Here is an 18,802-nt window from a genome sequence, read left to right on the forward strand (position 1 = left end):
GAGTCTGCACACAGGATTTGTGGCCTCCCCCACATTCTGGCCAGGAGGCTTCTCACCCAGTTCAGATTGTTACAAAGTTCAGCTGGAGATTTCCTTCTCCCTGTGGCATTTTCCCCATGCCTCTGGCTGCCCTCCCAAAAGATCTCTGTGATGCCAGGCAGGAATGACCTGCTTGGGGAACCAGTGAGCTCCCGGAACCTTTCCCGCTGCTTCCTCTACCCCTGTATTTTGCTCAGCTCTCTAAATTGACTCAAGTCCAGGTAAGGTCGGAAACTTCTCCTGTAAACCAGACCTTCAGTTTCCCCAGCGCGGGTGTGTGTTCGGAGCAGAGGATCTGCCTTTCCTACTTCTGCAGTTTGGGCACTCACAGTGTTTGGAATGTCTCCAGGTCCTGCAGGAGCAGTCCACTTCAGAGGGTCTGTGGGTCCTCTTGGGATTCCTGGTTTGTTCTTGCAGTTGTTCTGGAGCTAAAATTCACTATGCAAGCCTCTGCACTCTGCTCTGTCTGTCAGAGCTGCAATCCAGTCCTGCCTCTCATCAGCCATGATGATGATCACTTCGCTATTTTAAGCCAGTCCTGGGGGTAAAGCGCCATCTGGGGCACACGCAGTGGCTGTGCAGCACAGGAGGCAGGCAGGGCCATGCAGCTGTGGCAGTGCTGTCCTAAGAGCGGGACTGGAGCCAGGTGACACTGAGGTGGTGATAGCAGTGGCAGGGGCGCAGGTGCATCTTTTTAAAGTAACAATTTTGGCAACTGATTATCGACCCAAGCTTTGCCTTCCCTTCAAGACCTGCCTTTCCTTTTTTGTATGAATGAGACTTCTATTTTCCTAGTTATGCAGATTCTGAGCCATTGAGTCATTGACTTTCTAATCCTTCATACTGAGTCACCAAAGTGAGTTAGTTCAATTATGATAATGGCTGTTATATGTTTTGTTTGTTTGTTTGTTTTGTTTTTGAGATGGAGTCTTGTTCTGTCGCCCAGGCTGGAGGGCAGTGGCTTGTGATCTTGGCTCACTGCAACCTCTGCCTCCTGGGTTCAAGTGATTCTCCTGCCTCAGCCTCCCAAGTAGCTGGGACTACAGGCATGCACCACCATGACAAGCTAATTTTTTTGTATTTTTAGTTCCTTGTTTTATACATTATGTTACTGTTCTTCTTCCCAGTCTTTGCTGGTGGAAACTGCTGCCTGCTTATTGTCCCTTCCCTGGTCCTTGCCAGCTGACAAAGCTTGTCTTTATACATGTCTTTATGCATGCAGATTGCCTCACGCTCTCCAGTCCTCCTCCTTCCATCCTAGCATGGATCCTTGTTATCTCTTTCCCGGAGTTTTACTCTTCTCTCTCTTCTTCCATTGATTTTATATCTGCTGCTGACTGTGATCATTGTCATGGCACACCTCTGTTATTGTGTTTTCTTAACAATTACAAAGCTTAGCAGTTAGGAGTGCAAAATTTAAAAAATTACAAGTCTCCTGCTTTGCCTATGGAATAAAGGTTAAACTCTTTAATTTGATATTTAAGTTTAGAAAGCTAACCTTACCTATCATTATTCCCTTATAGACCCCTTACCTTAGCCACACCAAGCTACTTACATTCTTGCTCTTCACCATCCTATCTCTGTATCTTGGCTTACGTTTTCTATTTGTGTGAGGTCCTCTTTCTTCAGGGTTCATTTCTGCTGTCACCTCCTCTGCAAAGCCTTTCTTTTCTTTCAGCAGAGTTATTTATTTATTTATTTATTTATTTATTTTGTTGAGGCAAAATCTTGCTCTGTCACCCAGGATGGAGTGCACTGTTGCTGTCTCAGTTTCCTGCAACCTCCACCTCTCAGGTTCAAATGGTTCTCCTGCCTCAGCCTCCTGAGTAGCTGGGATTATAGGAATACACCACTACACCTGGGTACTTTTTATATTTTTAGTAGAGACAGGGTTTTGCCATGTTAGTAGAACTCTTGACCTCAAGTGATCTGCCCACCTTGGCCTCCCAAAGTGCTGGGATTACAGGCATGAGCCACTGCATCCAGGCCTTCCAGCTTTCTTTCCAGTGAACTTCAGTAACACCTTACCCTGACCTCTGTTGTGATACTTTACTGTTTTCTGTCTTGTGTGAAAGATATTTATCACACTTACTAGCTCTACGAGAACTCGCAAGTGTAGACCTTCTGTCAGAGGTCAGGGAAGAATTCAAAATGAAGAATCCTGGGCCCTATACCATGGAGATTTCTGTCTCAGTAGATTTCGGGTAGCTCCTAGGAGTCTGAAACTTTTAAGTGCTCACAGATTTTTCTGATTTGTGGTCAGATGTTTGAATCATTGGCCTGTCTGCCCCACTGTTTTTGTTACTGATTTTATTCTTTTTTGAATTGTTTTAACTTTTGGTAAGTGTTTATCTTGTCTAAATTGCATTGCAAACTCTTTGAAATGTTGGTCTCTCTTCTGTAGTGCTGAGCATAATAGATAAACAGTAAATGTTGAATGTTGAGTAAATGAAAAGATTGAAGTAAAATCCTTCCATTTGTAGATCTGTAGTAAAAACTATACTGATGAGAATGTGCTTCTTAGGAGAGATACTAAGTAGAAATTTATAAAGTAGGCTGTTATAGGCTATGCTGAAGGAAAAAATAATAATATCACTTAAGAGAAACCAAGCAATGAATAGCAGAAGATTGGTAAGATAATATATGGTCCATGGTGTCACATGTGTGGTATTTACTTATGATAGAAGAGAAAGAAGCTAAAATAACAGGTCAGTTTTCAAGTCCAGAGTGCATTATCCCTAACGGTAAAAAGTAAGATCACATTTGTTCCATAAAAAAGTGGCCTTTTAAACCTTGCTGGTGGTAGACATTGCTAACTAACCTCAGCACTCTTTCTCGTTGAGCTTAGATGTTCCTTCAGCATCACTTCCACCTAGCATTTAGCCAGGACACCAGTTAATCACATCATTAGCATGTGATGGAAAATCCTGTATGTAATCCCTGACTTATTAAATGCTGTCTAGGATACTTCCATAGTTAAAAAAAAATACATGGTAGAAAGCTGGGCGCGATGGCTCACGCCAGTAATCCCAGCACTTTGGGAGGCCGAGACAGGCGTATCACGAGGTCAGGAGATCGAGACCATCCTGGCTAACATGGTGAAATGCCGTCTCTACTAAAAATACAAAAAAATTAGCTGGCGTGGTGGCGGGAGGTGGAGCTTGCAGTGAGCCGAGATCACATGAACTACACTCCAGCGAGACTATCTCCACCCCGCAAAAAAAAAAAAAGTGGTAGAATCGATGCTATCCCTACAACCAAATTTCTTTAGGTGGTTAGCAAGAAAAAGGTAGTTAAAAACCAGAATGTTTAAAAGGGCAGCTCTTAGATAATAAGCTGTTAGAATTCGCTGCCCTATTTCTGGTATGACCTGTCTTTTATGAAATTATGCTGTTTGTTTCCTCATAACTGTCATGTCATTTACTCAGACATTTTAGTAAGTAAAGGTAAAGAAATGAATTTTTTCCTCTAGAGTCTCTAATCACTTAAAATTTAGAAGACACTGGCATATTAAGCGTCTACCGATGCCACGCTAAGAAGGCTGTTTCTGAAAGCACTGGATTAACTCTGTCCTTATTGTTGAAATACTGTACTTATTTCAGCTCTATTGGAATTCTCTTACTTTAATTGTGTGAAGTATGTGCTCACATGCCACAAAAGTTTTAAACCTGTGCATTCGGCCACAGTTCCTAATTCTCTTTTCCCCTGTCTAAAACAAGCCTAATGTGTAACCAGTTTTTCATTTCTCTCCCTGCACTTTCCAGGTCAGATGATGATGATGCGGAGAGTAGGAGCTCCAGGGTGACCCAACTTTGCACTTACTTTCAGCAGAAATATAAGCACCTGTGCCGCCTGGAGCGGGCAGAATCTCGTCAAAAGAAATGCCGGCATACATTTAGGAAAGCTTTGCTGCAGGCGGCCAGTAAAGAACCAGAATGCACTGGTCAGTTAATACAAGAACTGCGGAGAGCTGCATGCAGTCGAACCAGGTTAGAGCCACAGCAACCTATTCTTAAGGGACTCATCTTAGTTTGCTTTCTTTATTTTGTGAGAGGATAGTTGAGGCACAATGGGAGATGGCCACTAAGTCGCAAACATTTAAGCATCGTGTTTTGGTTTTCTTGCTTTGTTAAAGTGCTGCAGGTGTCAAAATAATACTGCCATGAGCTAACAGTAAAATTAAAGCATTGCTAAAAGTTTGCTGAAGTTTGATTAGAATTTATTCATTAAAGATTTGAGAATGTTACCTGGCTTAAAAAAAAAATACAATGCTTAGAAATTTCATGTTATTTAAAAGTAACATTTATAGATTTTTAACTACAAAAGTAGTATTTTATGTTTATTTACTTGTGTTATTTGAGTTTCTTTTCAGTGTTGGTTTTCGTTTTTTGTTTTTAGAGACAGGGTCTTGCTCTGTTGCCCAGGGTGGAGTGCAGTGGTGCGATCATAACTCACTGCTGAGCTCAAATGATCCTCCCACCTCAGCCTCCTGAGTAGCTGGGAGTATAGGCACGTGAAAGTGTACCCAGCTGATTAAAAAATTTTTTTGTAGAGATGAGAGTCTCCCTATATTGCCCAGGCTGGTCTCAAGTGTTGGGATTAGAATGGGATTATAGGTGTTAGCCACTGTAGCTGGCCTTTTCAGTCTGTTTTCTGTTAATATTTACATTACCTCACAGATTATTTGTGTAAGTATTTTATTACATTGTTTTTTTTTTTAAGAAAAAATTCCTTCTGTTTATAATGCAGATACTTGTTTATTGTGGAAAATTTTAAAAATACACAAATAAGAAGGGAAAAATCTTCATGTTGTCATTCACAAGACAGAATGAGCACTGTTAACATTTTGATTCTGTTTCCTTCTAGTCTTTGTGTGTGTGTGTGTGTGTGTGTGTGTATATATTCCACTGAGCCATGTGTTTATATTAAAAAGCAAAATTGAGATCATGTTCTCTACATTATTTTCGTTTATTTCCATAAATGCTTTTGTTCGTTTATCACTGAATTATGACCACTTTCTCATGACATTAAGTCTTAATTATTAATTAATTACATTAATTCTCATGACAATAGTTTGAGTTTTCTAGTTTTCCCTCAAAAGTATACTGTAGCCATTTCCCTGTGTTCTTCAAGATTCTTTTGAAAACATGATTCATCATGTTTATATAATATTCCATTCATGAAAATCTGTATATCGGAAATGTAGAGTTATCTGATATTTTAGAAATTTTGGCATATTACCGTTTTGGTGGTAATGGTGAAAACCTTAGTACAGTAATACCTTAGTTTATATTAAATGTTTATATAAAATGTTTCAAAAATCCAAAGTTATATTTTCTAAACTGATTACAGAATTCTGTTATACATATATAAACATAAAATATCTCCTATATAAATAAATATATGTAGTATCTGTTGTGTATATATAAATACATATTTATATAACAGAATTTTGTTTTTTATATATATTTTAACTATGGTTATTTTTCTTTTTTTTTTTTTTTTTCAATTTTTTTGAGATGGAGCCTTTCTGTGTAACCCAGGCTGGAGTGCAGTGGCACAATCTTGGCTCATGGCAACCTCCACCTCCCTGATTCAAGCGATTCTCCTGCCTCAGCCTCCCAAGTAGCTGGGATTACAGGTGCCTGCCATCATGCCAAGCCAATTTTGTATTTTTAGTAGAGATGGGCTTTCACCATGTTGGCCGGGCTGGTCTTGAACTCCTGACCTCAGGCGATCTGCCTACCTTGGCCTCCCAAAGTGCTGGGATCACAGGCATGAGCCACTGCCCCTCCTGGTTATTACTTTTAACTGAAATACACATTTAAAACACTAAATTGAATTTTAAAATTTCAAAACATGGCTGGGCGCAGTGGCTCACACCTGTAATCCCAGCAGTTTGGTAGGCTGAGGTGGGTAGATCACTCGAGGTCAGGAATTTGAGATTAGTCTGGACAACGTGGTGAGACCCCATCTCTACTAAAAAATACAAAAATTAGCCAGGTGTGGTGGCGTGTGCCTGTAGTCCCAGCTACTAGGGATGGTGAGGTGGGAGGGTGGCTTTAGCCCGGGAAGAGGAGGTTGCAGCGGGCAGAGATCATGCCACTGTGCTCCAGCCTGGGCTATAGAGTGGGACTGCTTTCCAAAAAAAAAAAAAAAATTCAAAATATTGTCTTACTTTAAGGAAGTAAAGTTCAATTCTGATTCTTTTCGTTGTTGTTCAGACAAGGTCTCTGTCTGTCGCCCAGGCTAGAATGCAGTGGCGTGATCATGGGTCACTACAGCCTCAACCTCCTGATAGAAGGCCAGCTTCTTTATTGAGTTTATTATTTATTATTTCTTTTTTTTTTTTTTTTTTTTTTTTTTTGAGACAGTCTCACTGTTGCCCAGGCTGGAGTGCAGTGGTGGGATCTCAGCTCACTGCAAGCTCCGCCTCCTGGGTTCGTGCCATTCTCCTGCCTCAGCCTCCCGAGTGACTGGCACTATAGGTGTCCACCACTACCCCCCGCTGATTTTTTGTGTTTTTAGTAGAAACAGAGTTTCACCGTGTTAACCAGGATGGTCTCAATCTCCTGACCTTGTGATCCGCCCTCCTTGGCCTCCCAAAGTGCTGGGATTACAGGTGTGAGCCACTGCACCCAGCTATTTTTTATTATTTCACACATTTTAAAAAATGTTTTTTCTTTTAAGGCTAGTCAAGTGAAGCAGTGGGAGTGGAGAAGGAAGAAAGAAATCTGTAACTGGTTGTGATAAATTACTTGTAAACACCACTGCACATGGACCAGCCTATTTCACACTTTTTAGTTATTACATTTTCTTTCTTTTTTTTTTTTTTTGAGACGGAGTTTCATTCTTCTTGTCTAGGCTGTGGTGCAATGGTGCGATCTCAGCTGCCCCTGCCTCCCAGGTTCAAGTGATTCTTCTGCCTCAGCCTCCTGAGTAGCTGGGATTACAGGCGCTCACTACCACGCCCAGCTAATTTTTGTGTTTTTAGTGGAAATGGAGTTTCGCCATGTTGTCCAGGCTGATCTGGAATTCCTGACCTCAGGTGATCCACCTGCCTTGGTCTCCCAAAGTGCTGGGATTACAGGTGTGAGCTACCGTGCTTGGCCAGTTACTATATTTTCATATGACAACTTTTAGTATATATATAGAGAAAAAATTTAGGAATTTATGTGCCAAAATATTCTAGATGGTGGGATTATTGATAAAACAAAAAAATTCTTAGTTTGTATGGTCTCATTTTTATGTAACGATCATAAGGCAGTTGAGGAAATAAGAAGGTTTTAAAACGAAGTATTGGCCGGGTGCTATGGCTCACGCCTGTAATCCCAGCACTTTAGGAGGGTGAGGTGGGCAGGTCACAAGGTCGGGCATTTGAGACCAGCCTGGCCAATATAGTGAAACCTTGTCTCCACTAAAAACACAAAAATTAGCTGGGCATGGTGGTAGGCGCCTGTAGTCCCAGCTACTCAGGAGGCTGAGGCAGGAGAATCGCTTGAACCCAGGAGGCAGAGGTGCAGTGAGCCGAGATTGTGAACACCATATTCCAGCCTAGGTGACAGAGCAAGACTCCGTCTCAAACAACAAGAAAAAGATAAATAAATAAAACAAAGTGTTAAAATATAACCTTTATTTTGTAGCTGTTGGTCATATTACTTATATGCCTTTTTTTGATATTTTTAGTGTTGTGTATTTTGCTTTTCATTTGTTGTAATAAAGTGACTTAATTTTCAGTTGCATATCTCACATGGATGCACTGTGCCCTTAAGAGTTTTCCAAAAGTGGAACAGGTTGCAGTTGTTTGAAGTATCTAACATACCATATGTAATGGCTGCAGCCTACTCTTCCCTTACACCCAAATCATCTTGCCTGACTCCTAGACCTCTCAGTCCTCTGGATCTAGTATCTGTTCTAGAACATCCTTCAGGTCTCAGCTTACTCAGAGACTTATCTTCTTAGAGATACATTCTCTGATTCCCTGGACTATGGTAGGTTCCCTCTACTATGTATACCTACTGTGCTCTGTATTCTGTTTAATTGTAGAATTTTATACCTATATTAATGTCTGTCTCTCATGCTAGACAGTAATTTCCATGAGAGCAGGAACAAGTTTGTTCCTAAATCTCCAGTATTGATGAATGAGTGAATATAATTGAATAAATGAAGGTCTGTTCTCTATTTGTTGAAGGAATTTACTCAGTTTGACACAGGTTATAAAATAATGATATCTAACATTTATATGATATAATGCTTTCAGGTGTATACTTTTAGTAGAATTGTCCAGCATGAACCAATGTGTATGTAAATATGTACGCTGAGTCTAATATATTATTATGATCTTGTCAGAGATGTAAAAGACTATACAATGAGTTTGGAAAAATTTGGCATTTGTATGGAAAACTGTATATATCTACGATTCTTAGCTGGTTATTTTCAGAACATCTTCCAAAGTGACGTCAGCGATATTTAAAAAACATGAATGATAACTGCCACAACAAACAAGCACCAAGATGGACCCTGTTACAGTTTTCAGATTGATTGAATGATATTTGGTTGTGTTACCCATGATTAGTGAAAAGTTTATGGGCCAATGTATGGCTGATAATCATGTAACAATGTATCATAATCATTCTTTGGTGATCGGCAGCTTTTTTTTTTTTTTTTTTAAGATGAGTCTCACTCTGTTGCCCAGGCTGTAGTGCAGTGACACAATCTTAGCCCACCACAACCTCCGCCTCCTGGGTTCAAGCGATTCTTCTCCCTCAGCCTCCTGAGTAGCTGGGACTACAGGCACACGCCACTATGCCTGGCTAATTTTTTGTATTTTTAGTAGAGACAGGGTTTCACTATGTTGGCTAGGCTGGTCATGAACTCCTGACCTGATCTGCCCTCCACAGGCCTCCCAAAGTGGTAGGATTACAGGCATGAGCCACTGTGCCTGGCCGGCAGCTTTTTATATTACATTATATTCTAGGGTCACGAAAGTCAACTTTTAGTTGCATGCTGCCCTCTATTTGATATTTTTGGTATCAAAGTCCCAGTTTCAAAAAAAAGATATATAAAAGGTTGGCATTACATATTTTAGAAATTAAAAGTTTAATGGCTGCCTTCTAATGTGGACCGTTTATTAATTTTTCAGTTTTTTGAGATGGAGTTTTACTCTTGTTGCCCAGGCTGGAGTGCAATGGCGCTGTCTCAGCTCCCTGCAATCTTCGCCTCCCAGGCTCAAGTGATTCTCCTGCCTCAGCCTCCCGAGTAGCTGGGATTACAGGCACCCTTCAACCACATCTGGCTAATTGTTCTGTATTTTTAGTAGAGACAGGGTTTCACCATGTTGGCCAAGCTGGTCTCGAACAACTGACCTAAGGTAGTCTGCCTGCCTTGGCCTCCCAAAGTGCTGAGATTACAGACATGAGCCACCGCACCCAGCCTGGATCCTTTAAAATACAGTTTGTTGGCCAGGCATGGTGGCTGGGCGTGGTGGCATGCACCTGTAGTCCCAGCTACTCAGGAGGCTGCTGTGGGAGAATTGCTTGAACCTGGAAGGCAGAACTTGCAGTGAGCTGAGATTGCACCATTGCATTCCAGCCTGGGTGACAGAGGGAGACTCCTTCTCAATAAAATAAGATATAGTTTGTATACAAGCTAAATAATGTTAGTTTTTCCTATCAAATAACTTTGTCGTATTTATTGATGAGTAAGTGGAATAAGCCATTGAAATAGCTTCAAGTATGTGAACCGAAATTAAGTATCTTGCAGCTCACAATCATACAGTGACTAATGTTGTTTGTATGAAAACATCATTTATGGGGGATGCAATAGAGCACGTCAAGGGGAATCCTGTAGTAGATTTTTTAAATGTGAAAAACATGAAAAAGTTTTGGTAATTCCCTTTGTTTTCTTGGGCTTATTTGGATAATAAAATATATCTAACATTACATCAAGCATTTTTACATTTTTTTTTTTTTTTTTTCTGAGGTGGAGTTCTGCTCTGTCACCCAGGCCGGAGTGCAATGGTGCGATCTCGGCTCACTGCAACCTCCACCTCCCGGGTTCAAGTGATTCTTCTGCCTCAGCCTCCCAAGTAGCTGGGATTACAGGTGCCCGCCACCACGCCCGGCTAAATTTTTTATATTTTTAGTAGATACGGGGTTTCACTATGTTGGCCAGGCTGATCTTGAACTTCTGACCTCGTGATCCACCCACCTCAGCCTCCCAAAGTTCTGGGATTTACTGATGTGAGCCACCGTGTCTGGCCATTTTTACCTTTATTTGTCCATGGGGTTATTGAAACATAAGGCAATTTTTAAAAATGAAATCAATAGTTATTTTGCAAGTTTAGAATAAAGAAAATAAGGGAATGTATTGTACACTAGTCTTTGAAGATAGCTGAGCAGTTTATTAGAGTGTTTAATGAAAATTATCCCTTTAGGCAGGGTGGGTGGCTCATGCCTGTAATCCCAGCATTTTGGGAGGCTGAGGTGGGTGGATCACCTGAGGTCAGGAGTTAAAGACCAGCCCGGCCAACTTGGTGAAACCCCATCCCTACTAAAAATACAAAAAATTAACCAGGCGTGGTGGCAGGCACCTGTAATCCCAGCTACTCAGGAGGCTGAGTCAGGGGAATCACCTGAACCCCGGAGGCGGGGGTTGCAGTCAGCCAAGATCACACCATTGCACTCCAGCCTGGGCAACAGAGCAAAACTCTGTCTCAAAATAAAAAAAGAGAAGTATCCCTTTAATATAGAGACCCTTCTGTTTAAATCTAGACCAAGAGAATTTGAGCTTAGCTGCCAGAATAGTAAGGGTTTATTTATTTGAAATTATATATTCTTTTTATAGGGCTAAATTTAATGCAAACTTTTTAAATAAATGATAAACTATTAGGAATAAACTGTTTAGTTCTATGATCCACTTCCCTACTCTTATAATCCTGACAAATCTTGCAGAAATCTTAGTTAAGGCAGGTTTTAAGGCAGCACCATGGACATATAAACAGTGTTTGTATGAAATTAATAACTATGGTAGAAGTATTATTTATATTTTGTGTGAATTCATATGTAATTTAGATTCTGTGTGGCCTTAACCTAATTAGTGTAAATCATTCCTTTGAAACCCTGAGAAAGATACTAGAAACAAACAGCTCAAAAGATTTTTTGTTTGTGATATCTGACTTGAACTTGGTACGTTAAGTAGATTTTTTTCTTCATACTCAGACTTGTAAAGGCCTAATGGTTTGTGATGCTTTATAGAGTCACGTAGATAGGATAGGTTTTGTACTTCTAAGAATTGTCTTTTTTCTTTTCTTTTTTTAATAGAGATGGGGGTCTCCCTGTGTTGCCCAGACTGGTCTCAAACTCCTGGGCTCAAGTGATCCTTTTTGATTTTGGGAGCCCTCCTCTGTCTCCCAAAGTGCTGGGCTTACAGGTGTGAACCACTGCACCTGGCCCACTTCTGAGAATTTAAATGTTACTTATTTGTGTTTTTATATGTTTGTGCAAAGAAACTGGAAGGATCTGCAAACTAATAAAATGAATACATATTATAGAGGGAGTGGGGGCTGGCAAATTAGGGGGCAAGGGCGAGAAGTTGCTTCTTCACTGCGTAGCGTTCTTTCATTTTTTTTATGGAGTCATGTGAATACATTGCTTATTCATAAGATTTTAAATAAGTTGAAATATTTAAACATTAAGTGTACAAAGTGGAGATAAAATTTAATGAAACAAGGATTGCACATATAATAGAAAAATTTAAAAAATGGATCTAAAGTGAGTTCACCTTGGAGGATAAAAGCCACTCAGCCGTTTCTGCATCTCAGTATCCTCTTCCCCATGTTTGAGATGAAGAGTTTTTTGCAGATTTATGGGTTTAGCAGCATGAGGCAATCAATTCCTAATAGTGGTGATAATCATAGTCATGACTAACAACCACTGACTGTTTACTGTGTAATACTATATACTGTATATAAGTGGTTTAGATGTGCTTAATCTTTTTATGCTCCCAACAACCCTGCCAGCTCAAGGTACCTTATTGTCTCTACTTCACAGATGAGAAAATTGAGGCTTAAATGAGGCCTAGCAACATGCCCATAGTCACACAGCTAGTAAGAGGCAGAGCTGAGATTTAGAACTAGGTCTTTCTGATTCTTCTCTCATGTTCTTCATCACTTTTCTCTACTGCCTCTTTGTGAAGAAAAGGGAAATAAAACATCACTTAAAAAAAAAAAGAAAACAGACATACTTGAAACATATTGTGATGTAATTATTTACTTTGAATGTCAGAAGATTAGGGAAATAACACAACTGGTAATTGTAATACCGTGTTTCTTTAACTCACATTTGCATTTTATTTAATGGCTGTAGATGTTATAAATACTATAATGAGAGTGTTACAGAGCTGTGACATCATGTTAAAAAATTACCCTGGATTCTTAAAGCATTTTTTAAAAATTAATTTTGTGGTTTTCTCTCCTTAGCATAAGCCGGACCAAGTTGAGGGAGGTGGAACCAGCAGCATGCAGTGGAACCGTGAAGGGTGAACAGTGCACTAACAAAGCCCTTCCATTCACCAGACATTGTTTCCAACGTATCCTTTCAACTAAATGGAATGTGCATTGAAAAAGTGCATCCTAATTTGGGGCTATATATTTCATTTTTAAATCAAGTGAATTACTTTTGAAACCATAACTATTTAATGTTTGAAATAATTTTATGTAACTTATAATTTTCATGACATCCTCTGAATAATTGTTCCTGTTTTATTCAAAAATCACAAAAAATAAGCAAAATTGTTAGCAAATAGCAGGTTCCTCCAGTGTCTGTCACTTAATTATATTTTGTTAATAGAATTCTGATCCCTCAGGTGGTTCTTGGTAGCTTCTAAGAAGGAGCTATAACACTCATTGATGGACAAAATCAAATCACATTATTAAAATCTGTTTTTAGTCTTCTAAGACAGTTACACAGTTTTACACTTTTATAGTACTTTTTCCTGTAAGATTAGTTTACTCCTTTTAATGAGTACAGTGCTGATTTGAAATGAATGAAAGGTAACAAACATCACTGACTAGGAAAGAAGATCTCTTTTAAAGTATAGTTGAGGAAAACCTATGTTAAGAAGCTTTAGGTTAGTGATGAAATCTTATTGCTGTGACTTTTATTGAATATTTAAAATTAGGTAGCATTTTAAAATAGCAGCAATTAGTTATCTTTACCATCTATTTAATTTTTGCCCTCTTTTCTGTTCTTGGAACAGCTTTTTCAGCAGCTCTTTCTATGTAATAAAGGCTTTATAGTTATACCTAAAAAACATAAAGGAAAAACACAAAGGTACTTAATAGATATAAGGTAAGTCTTAAGGAAATGTAGTAGCTAAAAGCAGGGAGTGCTTAAAAATATTGATGATGTAAAGCTCAGGTTTGTTTGTTTAGAGGCAGGGTCTCACTCTGTCACCCAGGCTGGAGTGTATGACACAATCACAGCTCCATGCAGTCTTGACCTCCCTGGGCTCAGGTGATCACAGCCTCCTGAGTACCTGGGACTACAGGCATGCACCACCATGCCCGACTAATTTTCATACTTTTTTGTTCCCCAGGCTGATCCTGAACTCCTGAGGCTCAATAAATCCGCCCACCTTGGCCTCCCACAGTGCTGAGAGTATAGGTGTGAGCCACTATGCCTGGCCAATAGTAAAGTTTTGATTTAAAAGTAATTTTTCATAAGTTGTGAGTTTGAGTTTGGTGCTGGAAATGTGAAGCAAAATATTCAAATTTGGAAAGATGAGTTTTTAATAATTATGTCTTTAAATTTTTATTCTTTGTAAGTATCATAGGCAGAAACTTTTCCTTTTAAGAGCTGTTTAAAAAAAGAAAACCATTGGCCGGGCACGGTGGCTTACGCCTATAATCTCAATTTTGTATTTTACATAATACTCTTAGTGAATATGTGTAGACTTCATATGGTTGTGGGTAAGAGAATACTGCATTCAGATAGAAAAGATGATATATGGCTAAGCTGATCCAGGATCCTTGGGCTACCTGCTAGGCAGCTTGTGGTGAATAATCATAATCTCTAAAAAATACCTTGTCTGGGCTGGGCGTGGTGGCTCACACCTGTAATCCCAGCACTTTGGGAGGCTGAGGCGGGTGGATCACTTGAGATCAGGAGTTGGAGACCAGCCTGACCAACATGGTGAAACCCTGTCTCTACTAAAAATATGATAAATTATCCGGATGTGGTGACACATGCCTGTAATCCCAGCTACTCGGGAGGCTGAGACAGGAGAATCGCTTGCTTGAACCCAGGAGGTGGAGGTGGCAGTGAGCCGAGATTGTGCCATTGCACTCCAGCCTGGGTAACAGAGCGAGACTTCATCTCAAAACGAAAAGCAAAAACTTTGAGTGGAACTTTAAGTGGAGTTCACCTGTTAAGAAGGAAATGGCCCTGCTTTTCCAAATAACACAATTTGGTTCAGAATGGTCGTTAAGGAGACTGGTGCCAGGATCCCATTAGCAAAACAGAGCCCTTCAGAGTTGTCATCTGATAAATTCTACTATTATTTTCCCATATCAGTAGTGGAGCTAGTGCTGATACGGGTAATATTTATATTTATTATGGATAGTAAAGTTTGTACTTATTAAACGTAAGTAAGGGAACAAGCAAATTTTATATAGAAATTGAAAAATTAGAGTTTCAGTGTGTTTTATTCCTAACTTAAAAAAAACCCAGATATCCTCTTGAACCACTCTCAGCAGCTCTTCTCAAGTTGCACAGCCAAGTTTGCAGATGGACAGCAGTGCTCTGTGCCAGTTTTTGACATTACACATCAGACACCTCTGTGTGAAGAACATGCCAAAAAAATGGTAAGTTCTGCAACAGAGGCTTTCAAACTTTTCGTAGCTATCCACTGTAGGAAATATTTTGTGACTTAGCACAAACTGTGTATGTATATAAATCACTGAAACAAGTTTTGAGACAGGATTTTTATTCCCTTAAGATACATTTTATTCCCTTAAAATATGTTTCTTATACAGAGCAGAATTTCTAAATATTCTTTGTTCCTATGTCTCTAAGTTTTTGCTTTCTTATATACAGTTCTACAAATGTTGTGAATAGTTCATAAAATTTCAAAGGCCCAGTCTTTCTAGAAATCTGTTGAACGTAATTAATTGCTTTAGTTAATGCTAGTATCATAAATCCTAATTAATTCAGAATAATTTGGAGGAGAGACGGATTTGAATTCGAGGAATATCTAAATTAAATATAATCATTTAAAGGAAGTTCCTTTTTATTGTGTTCATCCATCAAGCAGTTACTGCAAGATACTTTCAGTATTAGGTATCTTATGTACATATCCTAGGTATCTTATGTACTAGAAAGTGAGATGCTTCCTGCCCTCTATAGGCATGTTACAATTTTCAGGGATTCTCAGGGTGAGGGAATGGGTATTAGACCAGGACTTAATAGTTGGAACCTGTGATCCTGGCTTTGCCGCCAGCTTGGTGTATAACTAGGGACTAAGGATTCAGGCTTTTTGGACCTCAGTCTCAATGTGTGTGACTCACTGGTGTATTAGTCTGTTTTCACACCTCTGATAAAGACATACCTGAGACTGGACAATTTACAAAAGAAAGGTTTAATAGGACTCACAGTTCTGCATGGCTGGGGAGGCCTCAAAATCATGGTGGAAGGCAAGGAGGAGTAAGTCACATCTTACATGGGCGGCGGCAGGCAAAAAGAGAGCTCGTGCAGGGCAACTCCCATTTGTAAAGTCATCAGGTCTCATGAGACCCATTACTATTAAAGAACAACGCAGGAAAAACCTGCCCCATAATTCAGTCATCTCCCACCAGGTCCCTCCTACAACACGTGGGAATTATGGGAGCTACAAGATGAGATTTGGGTTGGGACACAGAGCCAAACCATATCATTCCACCCTGGCACCTCCCAAATCCCATATCACATTTCAATACGAATCATGCCTTCCCAACAGTCCTCCAAAGTCTCAACTCATTTCAGCATTAATTCAAAAGTCCACAGTCCAAGGTCTCATCTGAGACAAGGCAAGTCTCTTCTGCCTATAAGCCTGTAAAATCAAAAGCAAGTTAGTTACTTCCTAGATACAATGGGGGTATAGCCATTGGGTAGATACAGCTGTTCCAAATGGGAGAAACTGGCCAAAGCAAAGGGGCTACAGGCTCCATGCAAGTCTAAAAATCCAGTGGAGAGTCATATCATAAAGCTCCAAAACGATCTCCTTTGACTTCATGTCTCACATCTAGGTCAAGCTGATGCAAAATGTAGGTTCCCATAGTCTTGGGCAGCTCCGCCCCTATGACTTTGCAGGGTATAGCCCCCTTCCTGACTGTTTTCACGGGCTGGCATTGAGTATCCGCAACTTTTCCAGGTGCACGGTGCAAGCTGTCAGTAGATCTACCATTCTGGGGTCGAAAGGATGGTGGCCCTCTTCTCACAGCTCCAGTAGGTGGTGTCCCAGGAGGGACTCTGTGTGGGGGCTCCCACCCCACATTTTCCTTCTGCACTACCCTAGCAGAGGTTCCCCTGGAGGGCCCCACCCCTACAGCAAACTTCTGCCTGGGCATCCAGGCATTTGTATACATCTTTTTTTTTGGGAGGGGAGACAGAGTCTCACTCTGTCACCCAGGCTGCAGTGCAGTGGTTTGATCTTGGCTCACAGCAACCTCTGCTTTTGAGGTTTAAGCAGTTCTCATTCCTCAGCCTCCCAAGTAGTTGGGCTTACAGGCATGTGCCACCATACTTGACTAATTTGTGTGTAGTTTTAGCAGAGACAGGGTTTAACCATATTGGCCAGGGTGGTCTGGAACTCCTGACCTCAGGTGATCCGCTCGCCTCAGCCTCCTAAAGTTCTGAGATTATAAGCATGAGCCACCATGCCCAGCCTGTTTCTGTACATCTTCTGTAATCTAGGTGGAAGTTCCCAAACCTCAGTTCTTGACTTCTGTGCACTCGCAGGCTCAACACTGTGTGGAAGCTGCTAAGGCTTGGGGCTTCCACCCTCTGAAGCAACAGCCCGTGCTCTGCTTTGCTCCCTTTTAGCCATGGCTGGAGCGATTGGAACACAGGGTACCAAGTCCCTAGGCTGCACAGAGCAAGGGAGCCCTAGGTTTGGCCCATGAAACCATCTTTTCCTCCTAGGCCTCCAGGTTTCTGATTTCTCCTCAGAAAATAGGATTCTCTTTTCTATTGCATTGACAGGCTGCAAATTTTCCAAACTTTTATGCTCTGTTTCCCTTTTAAAACTGAATGCTTTTTTTTTTTTTTTTTGGAGACGGAGTCTCACTCTGTCGCCCAGGCTGGAGTGCAGTGGCCGGATCTCAGCTCACTGCAAGCTCCGCCTCCCAGGTTTATGCCATTCTCCTGCCTCAGCCTCCCGAGTAGCTGGGACTACAGGCGCCCGCCACCTCGCCTGGCTAGTTTTTTGTATTTTTTAGTAGAGATGGGGTTTTACCGTGCTAGCCAGGATGGTCTCGATCTCCTGACCTCATGATCCGCCCGTCTCGGCCTCCCAAAGTGCTGGGATTACAGGCGTGAGCCACCGCGCCCGGCCTAAAACTGAATGCTTTTAACATCACCCAAGTCACCTGTTGAATGCTTTGCTGCTTAGAAATTTCTTCCGCCAGATACCCTAAATTATCTCTCTCAAGTTCAAAGTTCCATAAATCTTTAGGGCAGGGGCAAAATGTTGCCAGTCTCTTTGCTAAAACATAACAAGAGTCACCTTTGCTCCAGTTCTCACCAAGTTCCTCATCTCCATCTGAGACCACCTCAGCCTGGATTTCATTGTCCATATCATTATCAGCATTTTTTGTCAATGCCATTCAACAAGTCTCCAGTGAGTTCCAAACTTTCCCATGTTTTTCTGTCTTCTTTTGAGCCCTCCAGACTGTTCCAATCTCTGCCTGTTACCCAGCTCCAAAGTTGGTTCCACAGTTTTGGGTATCTTTTCAGCATCACCCCACTCTACTGGTACTAATTTGCTCTATTAGTCTGTTTTCATGCTGCTGATAAAGACATACCTGAGACTGGGCAATTAAAAAAAAAGGGGGGTAGTTTAATTGGACTAACAGTTCCACATGTCTGGGGAGGCCTCACAATCACGGCAGAAGGCAAGGAGGAGCAAGTCACATCTTACGTGGACGGTGGCAGGCAAAAAGAGAGCTTGTGCAGGGCAACTCCCATTTTTAAAGCCATCAGATCTGTGAGACCCATTCACTGTTACAAGAACAACACGGGAAAGACATGCCCCCATAATTCAATCATCTCCCACTGTCTCCCTCCAACAACACATGGGAATTATGGGAGCTACATGATGAGATTTGGGTGGGGACACAGAGCCAAACCTGACCAACTGGCTTTTTCACCAAGAACTTCTTTAGTTTTTAGGTTTCTTTTACAGACCATATGTTTTGAAAAATTTGTATACTAAAGTACATATTATGATTACATATTACAAATGTTGAATAATTATTTTCCCACTTTAATATAAAAACATTTAAAATACAGGCTTTTTTGTGTGTGTGTGAGATGGAGTTTTACTCTGTCACCCAGGCTGTAGTGCAGTGGTGCAATCGCGGCTCACTGCAACCTCCGCCCCCTGGGTTCAAGTGATTCTTGCACCTCAACCTCCTGAGTAGCTGGGATTACAGGCGCATGCCACTGTGCTGGCTAATTTTTGTTTTTTTAGTAGAGAAAGGGTTTCTCCATGTTGGCCAGGATGGTTT

The 18,802-nt window shown here is 40.8% G+C and overlaps 2 protein-coding genes across 11 annotated transcripts in view; one reads left to right on the forward strand and one right to left on the reverse strand.

Moving 5' to 3' along the window:
• Positions 1–18,802, reverse strand: part of EEF1B2 (eukaryotic translation elongation factor 1 beta 2) — a 954,602-nt gene that overhangs the window by 124,718 nt on the left and 811,082 nt on the right. The window lies entirely within an intron of this gene.
• The window catches only part of INO80D (INO80 complex subunit D), a 93,905-nt gene that overhangs the window by 55,678 nt on the left and 19,425 nt on the right, over positions 1–18,802 (forward strand). For all 4 annotated transcript variants that reach the window (XM_050750813.1, XM_050750809.1, XM_050750812.1 and 1 more), the window contains 3 exons: positions 3,804–4,028; positions 12,518–12,627; positions 14,769–14,902. In XM_050750813.1, coding sequence (XP_050606770.1) covers positions 3,804–4,028; positions 12,518–12,627; positions 14,769–14,902 — 469 coding nt within the window. The remainder of the gene's footprint in view (positions 1–3,803; positions 4,029–12,517; positions 12,628–14,768; positions 14,903–18,802) is intronic.

The sequence above is a fragment of the Macaca thibetana genome, chromosome 12 (assembly GCF_024542745.1).
Source record: "Macaca thibetana thibetana isolate TM-01 chromosome 12, ASM2454274v1, whole genome shotgun sequence".
NCBI lineage: Eukaryota > Metazoa > Chordata > Mammalia > Primates > Cercopithecidae > Macaca > Macaca thibetana.